This window comes from Calliopsis andreniformis, chromosome 3 (assembly GCF_051401765.1).
Source record: "Calliopsis andreniformis isolate RMS-2024a chromosome 3, iyCalAndr_principal, whole genome shotgun sequence".
Taxonomy (NCBI): domain Eukaryota; kingdom Metazoa; phylum Arthropoda; class Insecta; order Hymenoptera; family Andrenidae; genus Calliopsis; species Calliopsis andreniformis.
Window position 1 is genome coordinate 6,908,353 of NC_135064.1, and position 18,759 is coordinate 6,927,111.

At 35.6% G+C, this 18,759-nt stretch overlaps 3 protein-coding genes across 5 annotated transcripts in view; 2 read left to right on the forward strand and 1 right to left on the reverse strand.

Moving 5' to 3' along the window:
* Window positions 1-15,004, forward strand: part of LOC143177016 (Fanconi anemia group J protein homolog) — a 71,942-nt gene extending 56,938 nt beyond the window's left edge. Inside the window, exons 4-15 of the mRNA XM_076374742.1 lie at window positions 576-617; window positions 11,183-11,318; window positions 11,525-11,623; window positions 11,695-11,788; window positions 11,880-12,104; window positions 12,239-12,472; window positions 12,555-12,866; window positions 13,680-13,988; window positions 14,067-14,399; window positions 14,469-14,665; window positions 14,733-14,784; window positions 14,861-15,004. Of these exons, the coding sequence (XP_076230857.1) occupies window positions 576-617; window positions 11,183-11,318; window positions 11,525-11,623; window positions 11,695-11,788; window positions 11,880-12,104; window positions 12,239-12,472; window positions 12,555-12,866; window positions 13,680-13,988; window positions 14,067-14,399; window positions 14,469-14,665; window positions 14,733-14,784; window positions 14,861-14,944 (2,117 nt within the window). The 3' untranslated portion in view covers window positions 14,945-15,004. The remainder of the gene's footprint in view (window positions 1-575; window positions 618-11,182; window positions 11,319-11,524; window positions 11,624-11,694; window positions 11,789-11,879; window positions 12,105-12,238; window positions 12,473-12,554; window positions 12,867-13,679; window positions 13,989-14,066; window positions 14,400-14,468; window positions 14,666-14,732; window positions 14,785-14,860) is intronic.
* Window positions 15,005-15,096: 92 nt separating this feature from the next.
* Window positions 15,097-16,302, reverse strand: LOC143177018 (coiled-coil domain-containing protein 86). Its single transcript, XM_076374746.1, has 3 exons — window positions 15,731-16,302; window positions 15,456-15,660; window positions 15,097-15,340 (listed from the first exon to the last, which is right to left on the reverse strand). Exons 1-3 carry the CDS (start codon window positions 15,913-15,915, stop codon window positions 15,251-15,253), a joined length of 480 nt encoding a protein of 159 aa, XP_076230861.1. The 5' UTR covers window positions 15,916-16,302; the 3' UTR covers window positions 15,097-15,250.
* A 104-nt stretch (window positions 16,303-16,406) lies between these two features.
* Window positions 16,407-18,753, forward strand: LOC143177017 (protein HGH1 homolog). 3 transcript variants are annotated; one of them, XR_013001523.1, is made up of 7 exons: window positions 16,407-16,718; window positions 16,824-17,058; window positions 17,130-17,363; window positions 17,442-17,726; window positions 17,797-17,958; window positions 18,032-18,201; window positions 18,334-18,753. XR_013001523.1 is itself a non-coding variant. In XM_076374743.1 (6 exons), the coding sequence occupies exons 1-6, from the start codon at window positions 16,634-16,636 to the stop codon at window positions 18,135-18,137; spliced, it is 1,107 nt and encodes a 368-aa protein (XP_076230858.1). In that variant the 5' UTR covers window positions 16,407-16,633; the 3' UTR covers window positions 18,138-18,269. The 3 variants fall into 3 exon arrangements, 2 of the variants coding, with proteins under 2 accessions (XP_076230858.1, XP_076230859.1); XM_076374743.1 differs by lacking the exon at window positions 18,334-18,753 and having other exon boundaries at window positions 18,032-18,269; XM_076374744.1 differs by lacking the exon at window positions 18,334-18,753 and having other exon boundaries at window positions 18,037-18,256.
* Window positions 18,754-18,759: the final 6 nt, after the last annotated feature.

The window sequence follows — 18,759 nt, forward strand, 5'->3', positions numbered from 1 at the left end:
GTATGCGAAAACTTTCGAGTAAATGTGTAATTTTGAAGAAGATATACAAGGGGTTACATTAAACATAACTGGAAATAAATTTAGGGATGAATTGAGGGTATCAAAGTAATGACAAAAGTTCGTATAAACATTTTTCTGGTTTGAGCTCGTGTTTGAAGTTACAGAAGCTTTATAACTCAATAATGTGCATGTCGAAATGTCGGAATCATTCACACTAATTATGTTTTAATTAAGATTGTCCTCACTTTCATATTGTACTTGAGGTTAAAATAACAAGAAGATACGTAAAATAATACAATGATGTTGAATAAGTGCTTATAACTTTGAATAAATATAGGGAATAATTTCTACCTGAAGTGATACATCATTTTGTGTAAATTACTCGTGTTTCACTAATTAACGTGGCGAGAAATTCAAATTACTTCGGGTTAATTATCCAATAATTAGTGACTCTGCGATATTTGAGTTTTATTCACATCGCAAATACAAACTAAATACTAATAATCAGTAATAAATTAGCTACTCGTTAAAGATGAAAAATTGTTCTTAATATACTTTTTCTATGTTTGTTTCAGCCGAAGTACAGAAGAATCGAAACACGAGACTAGCAGGAGGGGGTGAGTTATAACCAAACTCCATATTCTTGTTCAGTAGATTCAGTAGATCAGTAGATTAATCTAACAAAATAGAAATCACATTAGAAATATCATTCAATCCGTGTTTTAATTCTATAATGAGCAAATTTTTAAGAAATTCAACAATCGTAAATAATCAACCCTTCTGTCACCGCATTCGTAATAATCCCTTTATTTGCATAAGTATATTTATTAGATATTTTCTTTATTCATGTTTAAACGAATTCTTTGTGAAAGATGTCAATTATATTCATACTCGACAAATATCGAGAATACCGTAGCAGCTGACTAAAATTACAAGTTGAAAGAGCGGCGCTTCGAACGAAGCGAGACGTTACCTCAAAGCTTCCGGGTTCTTGCTTCCATTGTGTCGGTCCAAAGTGAAAATAGCGAATATTACGTAACATATTTTGAGTTGTTCAAGCACGGAAACCTTCGGCTAGGTTATTATATTTAATAGAGCCTGCCAGATTTTACAACATCTGTCTTCCGAGACGGTCGACACGTGGGTTTATAAGGGAAACCTTGACGCGCATCGATTATCTCGAAAAGAGATGGGATGTTGGTCTCAACATTCTCGTGTATACCTATTCTTAGAATAAATACGTAGTTTCAATTTTCTCGAAGTTTGATTTGTTTTGCGGAACTTTAACATTTCGTATAATTTTTTAACAAATTTTTTGCTTTTGTCTGATAGTAAATGTAGTACAAAAATGATTTATTTACTCGATTAAATTTGAGGAAGGGAAAAGTGAAAGAAAATGAAGTAACACGCATGTAACGATCATAATTTTTACTTAGTAGACAATATTTATCTCCCTCGATAAAATTCAAAATTTATGACAAGTGGGTGCCACTGTAATAAACTTGAGAAAACTTTTCTTTTCTTTTAGACTTCTTTAAAAGTTTTCTTTTAGAACTTAGCATAAATATAAATTTCTAAATTTTATATTTCTGTAAATATTCTTTATAGTTCTTCAAGAAATTGAATATAATAGAAATGAAATGAAAAATTCTATTGCAATATGGGGATGTTTATTGATACGTAGTAAAGGTTTTTTTCCGAATCTGTATACAATGAGCGATTATTAATTTGGTGAATACATAACATGTAACATACATTAATGCACTTGCAATTCTTACATAATTACACTGGCAATGATGCTAATGACAATTATTGTTAATTATGAATTACAAACCAAATATACTAGCGACTTGACGAAATAAATGATAGTGCAAAAATGATGCAAAAAGGAAATAAAAATCGTATCATGAAACCAAAATAAGCATAGAAAGTAAACACAGAATTGTTACTGAATCTGGAACGCCACTGAAAAGTAAATCTATCTACATATATAGACTAAAAAATCAGTAACATTACAAGTACATTATCCCCTCAACCAATGCGCCATCTTAATACTAACAGCGTTCAATAAATATTAGCAAATTCCGCATAGACGAGATACCGAAAGCATACCAACAGAACGTAAACAGAGGTACAAAAGAGGAACGAAAGAATGGAAGGTCAAGAAACGCGCTCGAAACTCGACCCGTCCGAACGCAACGAGGAAACATGTCGAAGCGAGGAGCGAAGCCAGCGGGGAAGCCGAAGAATCGGTCCGCGAGGGGGATGATCGGGGGGAGGAGGACTGAAAAATCGGGGATGGTGGAAGACTCGAGGAGAGCAAAGAGACAGCGGAGAAACGAAGAGGGAAGTGTATATCGTGAGACAGGAACTGGTGTTTGGTCGACGGGGGTTGGGCGAGGAGGGTCCGGTCGCCATGGCGACAAGCAACCCCCGGGACCCACGGAGCTCGTCGCCGGGGTTGGTCGAAAAGGGTGGCCCAGGGCGTCTGTCGGGCAGGTTAGGCCGGTCGGTATAGCCCGAATGTCATTCGACACAAGGGGGACACAAGGATGTCCTGGACGCGAGCGGAGGCCGAAGTAAGGGGTTGGGGAGGGGGTGCGCGAGAGAGACTCGAGAGCGGAGGAGAGGGTGGCAGGCAGGCCAAGATGGCCGACGACGCGACACCCACCATGTCAATAACACCCTTCTTCGACGCAAAACCGAGCTAACCACCCTCCCAGCTGCGACCCTCCCGACAGTCACCCTCGCTGCAGCCGCCTTTCCTTCCGCGACCTTTCGCCAGTCAGCTCCTGGACTATATTTCACAACGATGATGCGCTCTCTCGCCACGATTTTCCCCGGCTTCTTGCCTCTGCTCGCGGTAATTAACGCGACGAACCCTTGCCACCAGAAAGGGGTGAACGGGAGGGTGGAGGTGGGACGGAGGGAGGGCAACGAAGGCGCAGAGGGGAATCACACTGGCGGAGGCCATTGCTGGCGAGGGCGTAATTCCGTTAAGTGTCTTCGTAAACTTCGTTAGCTGCATTTCCCGACATTACTCACCCTACCGCGTTTCCACGTATCCTGCGCGCGGTTTCGCCCACCCTGGAACGCTGGAACGCCGAGGGTGGCTTTTTGGACACTGGCTCGCGACCTGCGTCGGGACGAGTGTCGACGAGTGGCTTCTAATATTGTAACCAGTAATTTGGAAGTAACGTATATGTGACGTCAACCGTCAAAGCGTTAGCCTTTAACTGATGTGGTGTTGGTAGCGTAACAGAATGCGATAAGGTGACTGCGATTATATTATGAAAAATGATTTATAATAGCGTTTCGTAAATTCAGAATTTCTCTATTTATTTAATTTTCTATGTAGAGTAGGGAGTTCGTTGACTCCAGTTTCTGTTTTTTTCTCAGAGGAGCAAAAAAATATTCATATTATATATACTGCGTTTCTGATGGTATACGTTTCATTATATTGTGAATCTAACTTCTAACCACTAAAATATGTTTTTATAGAAGAAGTCATAAAACCTGACATGGGTTGTTCTCGTTATGAGCCCCTCTATTGTTTCCAAACTTTCCTACACGTTGACCTCTCCAGAAGTATGCACTATTTATAAGCAGAAACTTTCTTCACTAACCCTTTTCATTTTTTTTCATCATCTCAGCTTCTCCATTCCTACGTGCCTTCTCGTTTCTATTCACTCCTCTCACTTCTCCCATTATTCCCCTCTCTAGAAGTAGTATCCTCGAGCAGAAACTCTCCTTGCCTGTTGCAGCTCCCTTCTTCCTCCGTTTTCACTCTCTGCCTGTTCTCCGCATATCACTCCGCGTATCACTCTCCGCTCTCGTCCAACTCAGCTGCATCCTTCTTACTCCCTTATCCTCGTACGTAGTCAGTTTCATCTCTTCTAAGCTGCGACTGCAGAGGAACCAACACAACGGCGAGGTCACTAAGGCGGATATGGAAGTTCACGTTCGTACTAATAACGTCTCCGTTCGACACGAGGGATGCTACCCTAGATAGCTGACAGTACGAGCTGCATTCTCCTCGGTTCTTCGCTGTCTTTCTTTGGTCCTTAGGAGGGGCGCGATTGTGAGCCTGCTTTGTTTGACAGCTTCTCTGCTCGGCTGTTCCTCTCCCTGTTGGTACTGTTACGTTGCGAGGGGCAGCGATCGTACTGGTTGCCCCCTTTTGTTCAGGAATGTAATGATTCCACCATCGCTTTCGCAGAGAGAAGATAAACATGGCCTGGAACATGTTCCACGCTCGTTAGCGTAGGTACCGATGTGTTTTTGCTAGATTCTCGCAATTCTGATAAGATAGATAGCTCAAAAGAGTAAATAATTAGAAGAACGTTAGAAATTGAAAAATGGGATATGGTAAATGAAGACTTTCATAAAATAAACTGATCAACTTTATTTTTTTATAAAATCTGCAATTGTATCATCCAAAAGTGGCAGACTACCTATATACTTATAGCTACTGGCATAAATAATGAAATTATGTATGGCTGTCAAATAACGTTTAATATATTTACGGAGCTATTTATGGTATACCTCAAAAACGGAACTTGTTTTCAGTAAAACGTATTATTAGGTTTTGCTATTTTTTGTTTTAGCGTCTGAGTGGTTCAGTTAGTAATTCAGTGTGGATTATTCAGAGTGGATTACTTGTGTTCGTTAAGGTATTTAAAATAAGGGAACTAGCAAATTACGACAGGGTCCAGTGCTATTAGACAATGTGAAACGAAAGCCTCGTAGTCTTTTTTGCATATTTGTGTATGGATTTTCCTTATTGTTAGTATCATTGCATCGCAAACTCAATGCAAATCAATTGAGCTCGTGTAAAAAGTGCCCCTTACCAATTTTTGTCTTTTTCTAGAATAGTAGTAAAGTACTTTAGTACCTTTAATTTTTAAATTGCAATTTTTTTAATTCAGTATTCATCGTATTGCTTATATTACGTTTTTAATAGTACAAGGGCTTACTATGTCGTGAATTTCCGCGACTGATCACTAGAATGCATTCTTTCAAAAACATTTACCAATGTTGTTTCACCCCTGCTATGGAGCGAACAGCAGCCCCTCAAAAAGGAGGAGTCAAAATTGCGACCAATAGAACTTTTTCCACGCCGAGGGGTTAAATGTTAAGTAAAGGCAATAACTTGAAAGAAAAACTATTGTAGGAAAAAGGAATTGCGCTCGCGGAAGAACCACCCTTAAGAAAGAGCAACACAACTCTCCAGATCGTCAACAGCGAAGAAAAACTCCAGCAGCGCCCAGCAACAATTTCTGAGCAAACATCAGGCTTTATCGGCTTCCGCGAGTTCCCTTGGTTCTCCCTCTTCCTCCCCCTCGCTCCACGTTCGCTTCCCGTTTGACATTCTTATTGTTTCTTGTCTTCAATTTTCGAAATACGATCCTCGTCGACTCCTCTCGGCCGCTTTGTTCTCGTCGGCGATAAATGGAAATCGATCGGTCGCGGGCCCATTGTGATCGAGGATTAGAAATTCTGCGATCAGACTCGTCATGACCGTCAACAAAGGGATTACGCGAATTTAAGTGATTGATTCGCTGCATTTTACAGTGCATCGTCCATATGTCGGGGCTAGGCCGAGCATTGTGTCCCTTTGATCGCGCAGCGGGTGCATCGCGAAAACGTGGCAATTTCAATGCGAAATTTCTATGATGCTGCGCTCGAATGAAGACCCCACGTGACCACCGATTAATTCACGCGATCCTTTTTTCTCGATGTCTCGATTGGAACAGGCTCGTTCGGTGATTAATATTTTCGCATTAGGGAGTCAGCCTGTTCTGGTTGGACCTGTTTTTTAACATTGTTAAATTAGAAAATTTTGTGATTATAGCGGCCAGATTACTATGGATGGGTTAAATTTTATCATTTTTTTTTTTAAACTATTGAAGGTTTGCTATTCATTTTCAACATACATATATAAATTCTGCTGTATACATAATGCTAAAATATTCTAGTATTTGTTAGGTACTATTATGTATTATGGACATTTTTGTTATGCAGATAACTTTCATAATTCAGCATTCCGGGCCAATATGACTAGTAATTCTTAACTCTTCGTCTAAGAGATTACTTGAACTAATCATAAACTCTCAGCATTTTCCATGATTTTTTTTTGCACGCATATACTGTCTTCAATACTAGTCACGTACATCGATAACCACAATTTCGAAATGCTAATATTTAAAGCGTTTTACAGTATTCCTATAAAACCTATTTAGTGAAATTATCTCATAATGTTTTATATTTCATCATAAATGTCTTATCTGACACCTAAACCATTAAGGTTATTTTACGATTTTAAATATTAGTTCATGAATTTCTCATGGGTAGCGAATTTGAAATTTGAAAACATTGAAGAAATTGTGGCCATCTACCTGATGTTATCAATTTCGAAAGCAAACTCAGTATTCTGGACCAATACAACTGCACCACTTCGTCTATTTTTTCACAAATTTTGTTGTGTTTCTCTACTTTCTTTAACTATCTACTTCTTCTGACTGTAGTCTTCTCAAATATAACATTTTCGGGATTAATACTACGTACCAGGTTCTACAAACTGACATAGCCGGACATTCTTTCCATCGAGCATCCATTAATCCCGATAGAGAAGCTGCGGGGAACGAGCACGACCTACAAAAAAACGAGAGATAAAAATCTCCTCCGCTGCGGAAATCGTCTCGCTCGAACCCAATAATTGGGATCTCGGAGTCACGATATCTTCCGTCGTTCTTAACGCGATCCGTTCGGCGGAAAAAGCGACGAAGAAAAAAGCAGGGCGAACCGACGAGTGGTTTTCCTCATCGAGAGGACTTAGAGTATTTGTTGTCGACGACAAGAGGGTAGACGGGCGGAGCAAAAGGAAAGTCGAGCACCAATTAATTCATGGCTGCGGCTTGATTTAGCAAATCGTCGCTAATTGGTCGGATTGCGGTGCTTCGCGAAACTTTGTGGCTGGCCGAGACAAAAGCCATATCAATACCTTCGAGACCCCGCTAATAATCCCTAATTCTCGAGGCAACTTCGAGCCTTCCATCGAGTCCGACAAAAGGAAGACCGAGTGTAGTCACTTCAGAAATTGGGGAGCTGTTGGTTGTCACGATATTCCTCAATAATTTTAGCAAATCCTCCCTTCAAATAAAACAAAGGCCTCTATGTGAAAGTTCAACATATTTTTCCTTAAAAATTGTATCGTTACCCAAACTTGTACCCGTTTTTTTAAGACACCCGGTACATTTCGTCTCGTTTTACTTCGCTCTCGAAATAATCGCGGAAACTGCGACGATCTTATTAATTAACGCTTGTGGTTATCCAGTGACGATAACGAAGCAAATCGAAGAATCACTGGCTTTATATTCGTGAATCAACTGTTTATTTATTCGCGATACGCGTTGCAAGTGGCGGGGCGGAGGCAAGAGAGAGAGATATGGAGCGAGTGATCGACGTGAAACGAGTTCATTCATCCTCGCCACGATGAATGGAAATGAAATACGCTACGGGAGACGATACTGTATTGTTCTCTTCGGTTTTCTTTTTTTTTTTGGCGGGAATTGTTCGTTGATAAGAAGACGCACAACCATAAATAGTTCACTTAACAGTTCTCGATAGCGTGAATGGCATTATTGAGAGTATCTCGGCTACGATTTTTTCTCGAGGAAGATTTATTAATGATTAGAATTGATTTATGACTAGCGGGCACGTTTTATTAATTCTTCGCGCAGCTTCCTTTAGATTAATAGTTCGTGCGACTGTCATTATATGATCCTCATTAATTCAATGAATTAAATGTTTAATTAATCGCGCGCCACGGTGTATTTGTTTTACTTTCATTTTCGATGTGTATCGATTGCACATTTATTCTTGAAACAAGAGTTGCTTATTTTTTATTATTCCCATTGTGCAATTGATGAGCATTTCTTCCCTCCTCTTTTTTCACATCAGTTTAATGTTCAATTACTATAATATTGGTATTATAAAATATTATGTCAGAATTATTGCGATTACATTATGTCAGGTGTTTTAGAGTAATGGAAATTTCATTTTTTTATTCATTACTTTGTACAGGATTCCCATAAACATTTTTTATACGCTATATTGAATCTTGAATTATGGGACGAGTTCTGTGACTCCACCATACTAAGGATTAAAGTTTAGATTTCTATTTAATATTTGTTTAGAGTCTGATGAATTATTTGTTATTATCCAAATAGACAGCTAATAAAATATTTGTAAAATGTTTCAAGTTAAGAAATTTTATAGCTTTATAAATTTTTAAGTTTTTACATTAAAAACATTCAAAATTGCATTTCACTAGCCCTGTAATTAAAATGCTACCTCGAACTGAATATACGTAGTTACAACCCTGACGATACCTAAAAATCCTATCGTTTTAACAATATTTTATAAAATTTTATATTGTACAAAGATAATCGGTAAATTAACAATTAATAATACATATATTTAATATCAATTAACGATATTTCTTTCCTAAGCAATATGAACCTATACGTATCGTATGTATTAAACGATCTCGAAACGATGAAAGTAAAAGTAGCAATAAAATATAAGAATAACTTAAATCAGGATATAAAATGTTAAAATATAGTATACATATACTTCCCAAATGTCAGGTCTTATTTAATTCCGAATTTTATTACATTCTCTAAATAGTATTCTTTCACAGGATTATACCTATCCCAGTCCTCTTACTCGTACACTAGTCCATATTTTCTACACGTTTTTACAGAATTCAACCAAGAAAATTTGTTCATTGAATGGAATGAAACTGAAAATTTTAACATCGACTTTCTCCATATTTAACGTTCCATCGATCCAGCTGTCCCTCGCGTTCAAGCAACGACCCACAAGTGTCCGGGACGTCGGAGTCAGTAATTTGATGGCGATGTTAAAGGGGGCGTCTCTCAAGGGTGCGATAACTTTCGGCGTCGACTGTATCGCCGGATGATACCCCCTCGGGGTTTTCTCCCCTCGGGTGTTGGGGTGTGTTTCGTTGCTTGGCAACGACACCCTCAAAGTCCCCGCTCTGATTGGCCCCGTCCCGCTTTTCCTGTCTTAGCCTCTCTCTTCTCACCCCCTTCGACAATCGGTTGGGCCGCGCGCACGACCATGCCTCCTATCGACGATCAAAACCACCCTCGAGGCAACGGCTGGCTCGCTGCCCTCATCCCCCCCACCTTTCCCTTCCATTTGTCCACGAAGGAAATGAAAATTCGGACAATCGTTTGCGTTCCGCACGCAGAATTGGATTAATTGGAGGATTTTCTGGAGATGTTCTTTTGATTAATGAAATTAACGAAATAAATAATGAGTAACGAAAGCTTCCTATGGGAAATTTCATGCTTGGAACATTTGGGTTTTACGACATCCTTTTGATGCTTTTCTCGTAACATTTTTTCATATATTTTATGTAAGATCTAGATTTGTAAATTTATTCGAATGCTTTATTTTATTACTTTCTGAACTATATTTATTGAAAATACATGTAAACAAAAATAGTATCAAATACAAAATTTATTTCTTCATTTTTTAATTAAGGGTAATTGACTTCTCTCATTTCCAACTTGTGAATTCATTTAAATTCTAATTTCTACTGTATTTTTGTTTTCCAAAAATTTATAATAAGTATCTCCAAACACAAAAAATATCAAATAGTTATTCAAAAGTTTAATGAATATCTTCCTTAGTCAATGAACTCTGAGAGAAACCATAAAACAGACAAGTTCCTCGTTCCAATAGAAAACAAAATTATTCTACTTTAAAAACCATATAAAAAGAGCAGAACTATCTCAACGTCTTCGAACCCTATTTCCCGAGGGCCTCCTCGAGGGCTGCCCTGGAATTCATTCGATCGTCGAAATCCGCTTACGAGTAAACATCCAGCCTGTGCCTTTCATCGTCATTTACGATCATTCCTATTTTTCTGACTCGGTAAATCGCACGAAAGGATTAATCCAGAGGGCGAGGGGGTGAGTTTCTTCTATGACTCCTTCGCGTTGCCCTTCTCCCCTTTTTCTCCTTCGAGTAGCCGGGACCCTTTTGTCGAGCCTCGTGGAGAGGGTGGATAAAACCACCCCTATTGATCCCGCTCAATGGATCCCCTGCCCTTTCACCTGCCACCGATCCACGCTGTTTTGACATTCCTCTCGCTCGTCCTCGCTCATTTCACGGCATTAATAGAGAGAGGAACGCTCACTCGATCTCCCAGCGGAGGATCCTTTCAGCGGCGAAGAACTTCCTAAATAAGCGTAATCCTTTTCACCGAGTCCTTCCCCTGCCTGTAAGAATTGCGACGACGCGAGCCCCGAGAGTGATTTCTGTCCCTCTTCTCCCATTTAATAGCCTCCTTTTTCATCCTGGCTTCGATTTGACGTTGGTTCGCGTCTTTTTTACGCTTTTGCTTGTTTCTTCCTCCTTTTTTTCCTTTCAAAGCGCCCAACAGTTCGAAGTAGGACACATTTGGAGCGAAGGGTGGCTGAAGGGGGTGATTCTTAAGGACTGTTCTTGTTTACTTGGGGAAAAGAATCAGAGGAATGGATTGGTGATATTTTTTCTGTGAAGGAGAGTTGAATAGAACAGATTGACCTATTAATTTTTTTATAGATCGCCGACATGAGACGTAGAGAAAGCATTTTGTGAATGAATTCGATTGAGGAATGTTGTGGGATTTGGTTTAATGGAAAAAAGAAAAATGTGTTAAAGAATCATTTTGAAACTTCAGTTTTATTTAGAACCTAATTTAATAGGTAATAAATAGACTACGAATATTTATGCATTTTTAGGAAATGTGTGAAAATATACGCAAAGCATATAATATACAAAAACACTAAATTGATAAAAAGTAAAGTAGAGGTTTTAACATTTGGAAAATGAAACAAATTCAGTTCTCATTATTTTAATAGTATTCATGAAAATTTGAATTTGCATAAAAATCCGCAGTCTAATTGTAGGAAATAAAGTAAAATAATTTTTGTTTGTGCATGACTTTTTTAACTAACTCATAAAAAACTCTGACGTAGAAAATAGTAGAAATCAGCTATTTGTTTACTAAAGAAAGTTATAATGTTAACGTCTTTTTTTTGAACTAAGAATTCTATTGCATAATATCAGGAAGATTTAGTTGAAAAAGATTTCCTTTCAACAGATTGTGAACCTCAGAATTTTGGCGGATGTGGTGACACTAGTTCTCCTAAAAAATTTGATAAAATGTGTGAAGATAAAGAAGGTTACAGCACGGACTCTGAAGAATTTAATGACATGTCGATCTACATGGAAAAATCGTGAGAAAAATTTTACTACGCATATGTAATATTTAAAGCATCAAATTAATATTTAAAGACAACAAATATTTTGAAACATCAAAAAATCTTTTTTGAAAATTAATTAGGCACTAATATAGTAGAACAATTTTTATCCTAATTCATTTATTTAGCTTTTTTAATAAAAATAATCGATATTAGTCTAGTGGAATTTAATTAAATTTTAGGCAAATGAAAATTTCAAAAATATATTACGGTACCCGAACGCACAAGCAAATTGAGCAAGTCGTAAGAGAGTTGAAAAAAACTTGTTATAAACATAAAAAGTAAGTCATTTTCAAATTACAACTATGTTTTGTGTAATATAATACAAAAAAGTTATTTAAATATTCTCTAGAATGACCATTCTGAGCAGTCGGGAGCACACATGCATTCAGGAAAGCACAAAGAACAAAACAGAGCTTTGTAATGAGCTTTTAGATCCAGCAAAGGTTGATTATACTCCCTTCTTTTAAGTGATTAAAGTTATCCTCAAAAATGTTTTAATTATATACATAAATTTTCAAAACAATTTTTACACAGCACAAAGGTTGCCCATTTTATAATGAACGCAACAAAAATACCATTACTAATTTTTCCGCGATAGAAAGTCGTGGTTTAAAGCCAGTATGGGATATTGAAGATCTGGTTACCATAGGAAAAAATGAAGGATTATGCCCATACTTTGCTGCCAGAAATCTAATGGAGCAAGCGGATATTATTTTCTGTCCTTATAATTACATTATCGATCCGGATATCCGTGAGAGTGTAAGAATATTATATTTTACCATATATTAAGGAATGATTACATATTTTATAGTATCTTATAAAATACGTCGCTTTTAAGTGTAAATCTACTGAATCAGTGACTATATTCGATTTACGCTCAATGATTTTCACAGATGCAATTGAATTTAAAAGGTCAAGTGATCATTCTTGACGAGGCTCACAATATAGAAGACATTTGCAGAGATGTTGCAAGTGTCACTTTTCGTGATGACGATCTTACAGCAGCTGCACATGATTGTGAGAGTCTTACAAAGCAAAGAGCAACTGATTTTGTTACTTATAACATCATTAAGGAGTACATTTTGAAGCTAATAAAATTCCTCAAAGCTATTACTCTTGAAAAAATTGTAAATATTCAATCTATATCAAACACGTTCAGATAATCATATTGTTTCTTTTTCTTTTAATCCTAATGTATCTCATTACTAGAATTACAATAGTGACGATCTATCAAGCCCATATTGGACGGGTACAGAATTATTAGAACTGTTCAACATGCACGGTCTCGGAGAAGCAACGTATTCAAATTTTCTTGCAGCTAGTAATGCAGCAATTTCAGATTGCGAAAAAGCGAAAGAGGAAAATCAACTTTATCAGACATCTGTGAGACCTATCATCTCTCCCAGTACCAGACGAATCATAGAACATTTGATGTTTGCAATGCGAATGATTACTTCTGAGCAATTCATGAATGACTACCGGGGCTGTGTGACCGAAAGCACTCTGAAGGATTTTAAACAAGTGAGTATAGTCTTGGAAGTGTAGTAGAAGCTACGCAAAAATATATTTCTTTATATTAGGCTTTCTCGATTAATACGTAGACTGTAAATACAATTTTTAATTATTTTAAAAATAAATCATGACGTATAAAAGTGGTCAAAATTAAAGGTAAGAATGATACTTTGTACATAAACATATATACATTTATGTATAAAGTATTATGTTCAAATTTTATGTATGAATATATATTATGCGTCGATAAGTAGTCTAAACAAAAAATTTTTTTAAAATTGAGTGTATCGCTTATTTGGTTTTGCTTCGAATTACGTTATGAAATAAGTTATAAATTCAACTTCTTTAGATTTTTTACTTAGATCACTTTCATAATTAGCGGCATAAATATCTGTGGTTTTACGCCAAAATTACCTAACAATAAATCACATGTTTTTGTTTTCGAAATAAGGATTGGCGTTTAAAGTTTCCGACTTGAATACTATCTCATAGACTTGTGTCTTCTTTAACCCTTATTTTCAAATAAAAAGATTCGTTTAATATTCTTTCTTCTTTCTGCAAATATAAATTCTGTATTCTAGATTTCAATTAAGATTCAACTCGAATTTTTTAAAAATGTAATATAGGCTACAGATAAAGTTTTAGTACTGAACTGTACCTGTTATATTGGTATCACTGCTCTTTTCTGAGCAATCCCTCGACTTTCTTACCGATTTATGGTATTTTTATTATAATCCACTCGGTTTAAGTTATTTATTTAACCAATTTGTGGTCACTAACGATAATATGCTTTAGGGATTAGAATTTTCTCATGAATTTCAGATAGAGGATAATACTTGGCACTCCGCGAAAAAAATAGAAAACCGCGTACGGGCCTTAAAACTGCTATGCATGAACCCTGGAGTAATCTTTTCTCCTCTTGCACAATCTGCTCGCTGTATCATCCTTGCTTCTGGTACTTTGACTCCAACTGCGTCTTTCCAAAGTGAGCTGAACACAAAATTCACACACGTGCTGAATACTGCTCATGTAATACCCAAAGAACAGGTTTACGCAACCTGTATACCAAAAGGGCCAAACAGAGTTTCCTTGAGAGCTAACTACCAAAACGTGAATAGTTGGGCTTTCCAGGTAAGAAGTTTGTTAGATACACTAAATTATCTTTTCCATAAGATTACTTTTCATTAAATCATTTTGTATTTTCCATAGGATGAATTGGGCCGAGTATTGTTCGATATTTGTGACTCAGTGCCGCACGGTGTTCTTTGCTTTCTTTCATCTTATAATGTAATGCACAATCTAATAGAAAGGTGGAGAAAGAATTCTATCTGGGACGAAATTAACAGTAGAAAGCACGTATTCATAGAACCACGTTATGGGGGTAATCTTAACGTTATTATGAATGAGTTCCGTGAAGTTATACAAGAAACCTCGGATAAACCACGGGGAAAAATCAATGGCGCCTTGTTCTTGGCAGTCTTTAGAGGAAAAGTAGCCGAAGGTATCGATTTTAAAGATAATGAGGCTCGTTGTGTGGTGACTGTAAGTATATAGAATTTTGAATCTTATTCTTTTAGAAGATAACATAGAAATTCAAATTTTCTTTCATAGGTTGGTATACCTTACGCGGTAAGGAAGGATCCTGTAATTGATATGAAACTGAAATATAACGATATGAATACTTCAAGAGGTCTGTTAAGAGGCTCTGATTGGTATTCTATCCAAGCATTTAGAGCTTTGAACCAAGCATTGGGTCGTTGTTTAAGGCATATTAATGATTGGGGAGCAGTGTTGTTAGTGGATGAAAGGTTTGCATAATTTAATAAGAAAAAGGCACATTTTTTCCTTTGTATAACTCACTCGTCTGTATTGTAGGTTTTTAATGAAAGGAAACATGGAAAATCTACCAAAATGGGTTAAAACAATGGTAACTCATAATTGAAACGTACATACATTTATCAATTTTAGATAGATATTTTTTTAACAAGTATATTTATTTACAGTGGGTTAGACACAATGAATACAAACTGAAAGACAGTCTTGCTACCTTTGTAGCAAAGCAGAAAACAAGAGAAAACAAGAAATAATTTTAAGTCAGAAAAAGAAATTGAAAAACAAAATTACAAAAAAAAACTGTTTGAAAAATTGTGATAAAGTTACTATTAAATAATGATAGTGGTCAACAGAAAGTTAGCCTTTTAAAACTTTTATATGTATGATTACTTAATACTTTGAGTATAATTTTTTATAGATTTTTACAGAGAAGTTTCTTATCATTATAACGTAATAATGTAATGAGTGTGCAAAAATATTGAAATTTCGTTTATTGAATAATAATATTTTATAGCATCTTAAATTAGTCCTATACATATTAATATAAAACCTATTAGTAGTTATCTATTTTTCAAGTTTAATGTATCCCTTTTTTCTATCATTCTGAGATGTTTCTTCTTGATCTTCTTTAATTTTGCAGTATTTGTAATCTAGAATAATGAATTTGTGATTACTTTTTGTATCATTTTGTATGCCATTATCATGTATTTTATGATTTTTTCTGTATAAAATATGTGTTTTAAATTATTAATGCAAACTACTTACAACTTGGACAATTTCACTCTTCTTACGGTTCTCTTCAGCACGTTTCAAATTTGCAATCCGCCTCTGTTTCTTAGCTTCCTTCTCTGCTTGTTTTTGTTCCTTAATTGCCTTTGACATTTCTTTAACGCGTTTTAGATCTTCCTTTAGTTTCTGTTTTTTCTCAAATGATGAATGTATGCCACGTGTTTTCACAATAGATGAGAATCTGTTTGTAAGATGTCATGTAGTTTGCACACTATAACTAATGCTAATAAATTTCTTTCAAATATACTAACCGTTTCTTCTGCTCCTTCCATATTCTTCCAGATTTTGGTTTACCTTTTGGTATTTGTTGCTCAAATGACTTTTCCTTCTTATTTTTAACCTTCTCTGATTTCTTATTTGGGTCACTTGTATCAGAGCTAATGTTCGTTTCTTTGAGGATATCCTCTGCTCTTGTAATTTTCTCATCAGTTGTCATTTCGTTGTGAAGGATTTCTTACTTATGTTGCAACAAATAGCTAATATTCTTCAGCTTGTAAACAAATACAATAGGTTAAGGGTTCACGTGGATCTGAATTCAAGTTCAAAAATGGCTTCCGTGAGTGTAGACATCTAGTAGCAACTATAAGAAACGTTCACCCAAAAAGGTTTGCAGCACCTTTTACCTTAACTAAATAATGACTTTGTTTTTTAATTTATTCATTTATTGTAATTCTCTTTGCCTACACGTTGTTCTAAAATATTTATTATTAAATTTCATGATAGTACTGACTTATAAAACCAGGATTTCTTCTTTTTATCCAAATCATACAAATCATATGATAATAAATACTTATCAATTGCGTGTTTGTAATTGTTGAACAATGCGACTGCAGGTGAATATATAGAATAAACTGGACAGCTTAAAACTTTTGTATCTGACGTTTTAAATGGTAAAATCTTTAAATTTGCCTCAGTAGAAATGAGCATACAGGATAAACTGGTCGCAATTTCTGTGTAATGCAATTCCGTGTCTCATGTTCTGAAATACCGACTCCTTGAAAAAACACTGGTTTTAGAGCGCTGATTTTCTGTGAACGAGAAAATATTCCTACCATAATCCATTGATTCAATATCTACAAACATATCAATTCTGTAACCTCGTGTACTTATAGTTGAACAGTTTTTCTTTTATTTAAGTTATTAACGCTCTTATAATGGAACCTCTTCAAGAACTGATTCAATATTTAAATCCAAATACTCGATTGGATTTAAAAGCTATCGCTTTAGAACATGTGCTCAGTGAGTAACTCACAGTAGAAAAACATATTCTAACCTCACTTTCCATACTGACTTTTTCATGAAAGTTGATATAATAGCATTCACTATTAAAGAATAAACTTCTAGGTGTAACTGGAACCAGTGAAGGACGAGAATTGTTGCTAAAGCATCCAGATTTATTAACACAGTTAATAGTTTTAACACAGGACTCCTCTGTAGCAATTTCTAAAGATGCAGCTCTAGCATTAATAAACATAACTGCAGATGAAGCAGGAGCCAATGCGTTTTTGGTTATTTCGGAAATGTCGAAAGAGCCTAATGAAGCAAAACATGATTACAATTTAATAGGTGTTTGTATTAGGTAGATTAATTTGCTATCTACTTAAAACAAAGTATTCTGATCCCTTTAAATTAACTGACTATTATTCATAGATGTACAATGGACAAAGAAAGTATCTTAGCAGATCCTTGTTGCATGATCTTATCCAATATGACTAGATCATTGCATTTGGTGGATAGAATCATAACTCTAATTGAGAATACTGGGTACACATGGGATAGTATAGTAGCTGCGTTTACCGCAAAACAGTATAATAATGCTGGAGCTAAATTACATTATCTGGGTCCTTTTTTTAGTAATCTTAGTCAGTCTCCAAGAGTGAGAAGGTACATTATAAGATACCTAAGATACATGTATATGATATTTATCACTTATTGTAATTCCTGTTTTGCAATTGGCTATAGGTATTTATTGGACAAAGATCGCAGTGTTATTCAACGGTTACTTCCATTTACAGAATATATGGATAGTATAGTAAGACGTGGTGGCATTGTTGGCACTTTAAAAAATTGCTGCTTCGATGTTGATAATCATGAATGGTTATTGAGCCCTGAAGTAGACATTTTGTCGTACATTTTGTTACCATTGGCTGGACCAGAAGAATTTGACGATGAAGATAATGATAAGTTACCCATCAGCTTGCAATATTTGCCAGAAACCAAAGAACGAGAACCAGATTTAGATATTAGGTGAATAATCATTTTATGTGATTGCAATTCTTGTGAAAAAGAAATTATTTTATAATTTTGATGGTTTTAGGATTATGTTATTAGAAACTTTAACTCAACTCTGTGCAACTAAGAAGGGAAGAGAAATATTAAGAGAGAAAAATACTTATATAATACTTAGAGAGTATCACAAGTGGGAACAAGATAAGAATGCCTTGTTAGCTTGTGAAAAAGTTGTAGATATTTTAATTAGGTATTATAGATATTTTTGTATTTCCCGAGTCTTTTGCCTTTTATTCAAATCTTATTACATCTGTAAATTTTAGGACAGAGGAAGAAATAGGTTTGGACAATTTAAAGGATGTAGAAGTTCCCTCAGAATACACAGAAAAATTTCATAAAATGGATCAAGAATTTATTAATAGTATATGATATAATGTTAATATAATGAATTTGATAAAAAATGTTTTATTATTATATCGACATTGCGCATAATGTACATAACAATCATCTATAACTTCACATATTGTAATAAAAGATAAATTTATCTCACAAAAAATGAGGTTGCAACAATTTATAATATTGCACTTTTATTAATTTATTAAATTATTTTTATTCATATCATCAGGTCCAGTGTAGCAAAAATAGGAGAATAAAGATACGTATCACTGAAAAAAATCCCAATTGCTGTGAATACAATTAAAATCGTTTAGGTATATTTAGAACATAAACTCGTTACCAAGAGTATATGAATTGCAACATAAGAATGCCACGTATTCACTTGACAAAACTTACAAATGAAAAACAGGTACTTGTAAAGTTTTTGCACGCATCGTACTCGATTTCTAAAATAACGGAACACATTTTTTAAATAATCATTCAGGTGAAGAGTAAATCGCTGATTTTAGCTCGCTGCACTCAAAGCCACTTTTACTGAGATCAAGTCTTGCAAAAATGAGAATATGGTACCGTTACGAAAACGACTGTTACATTTCTGACACATTTCTGCGAAGCGTGTAGATAACAGTACCGTTATTAATTAATATCTGTATAC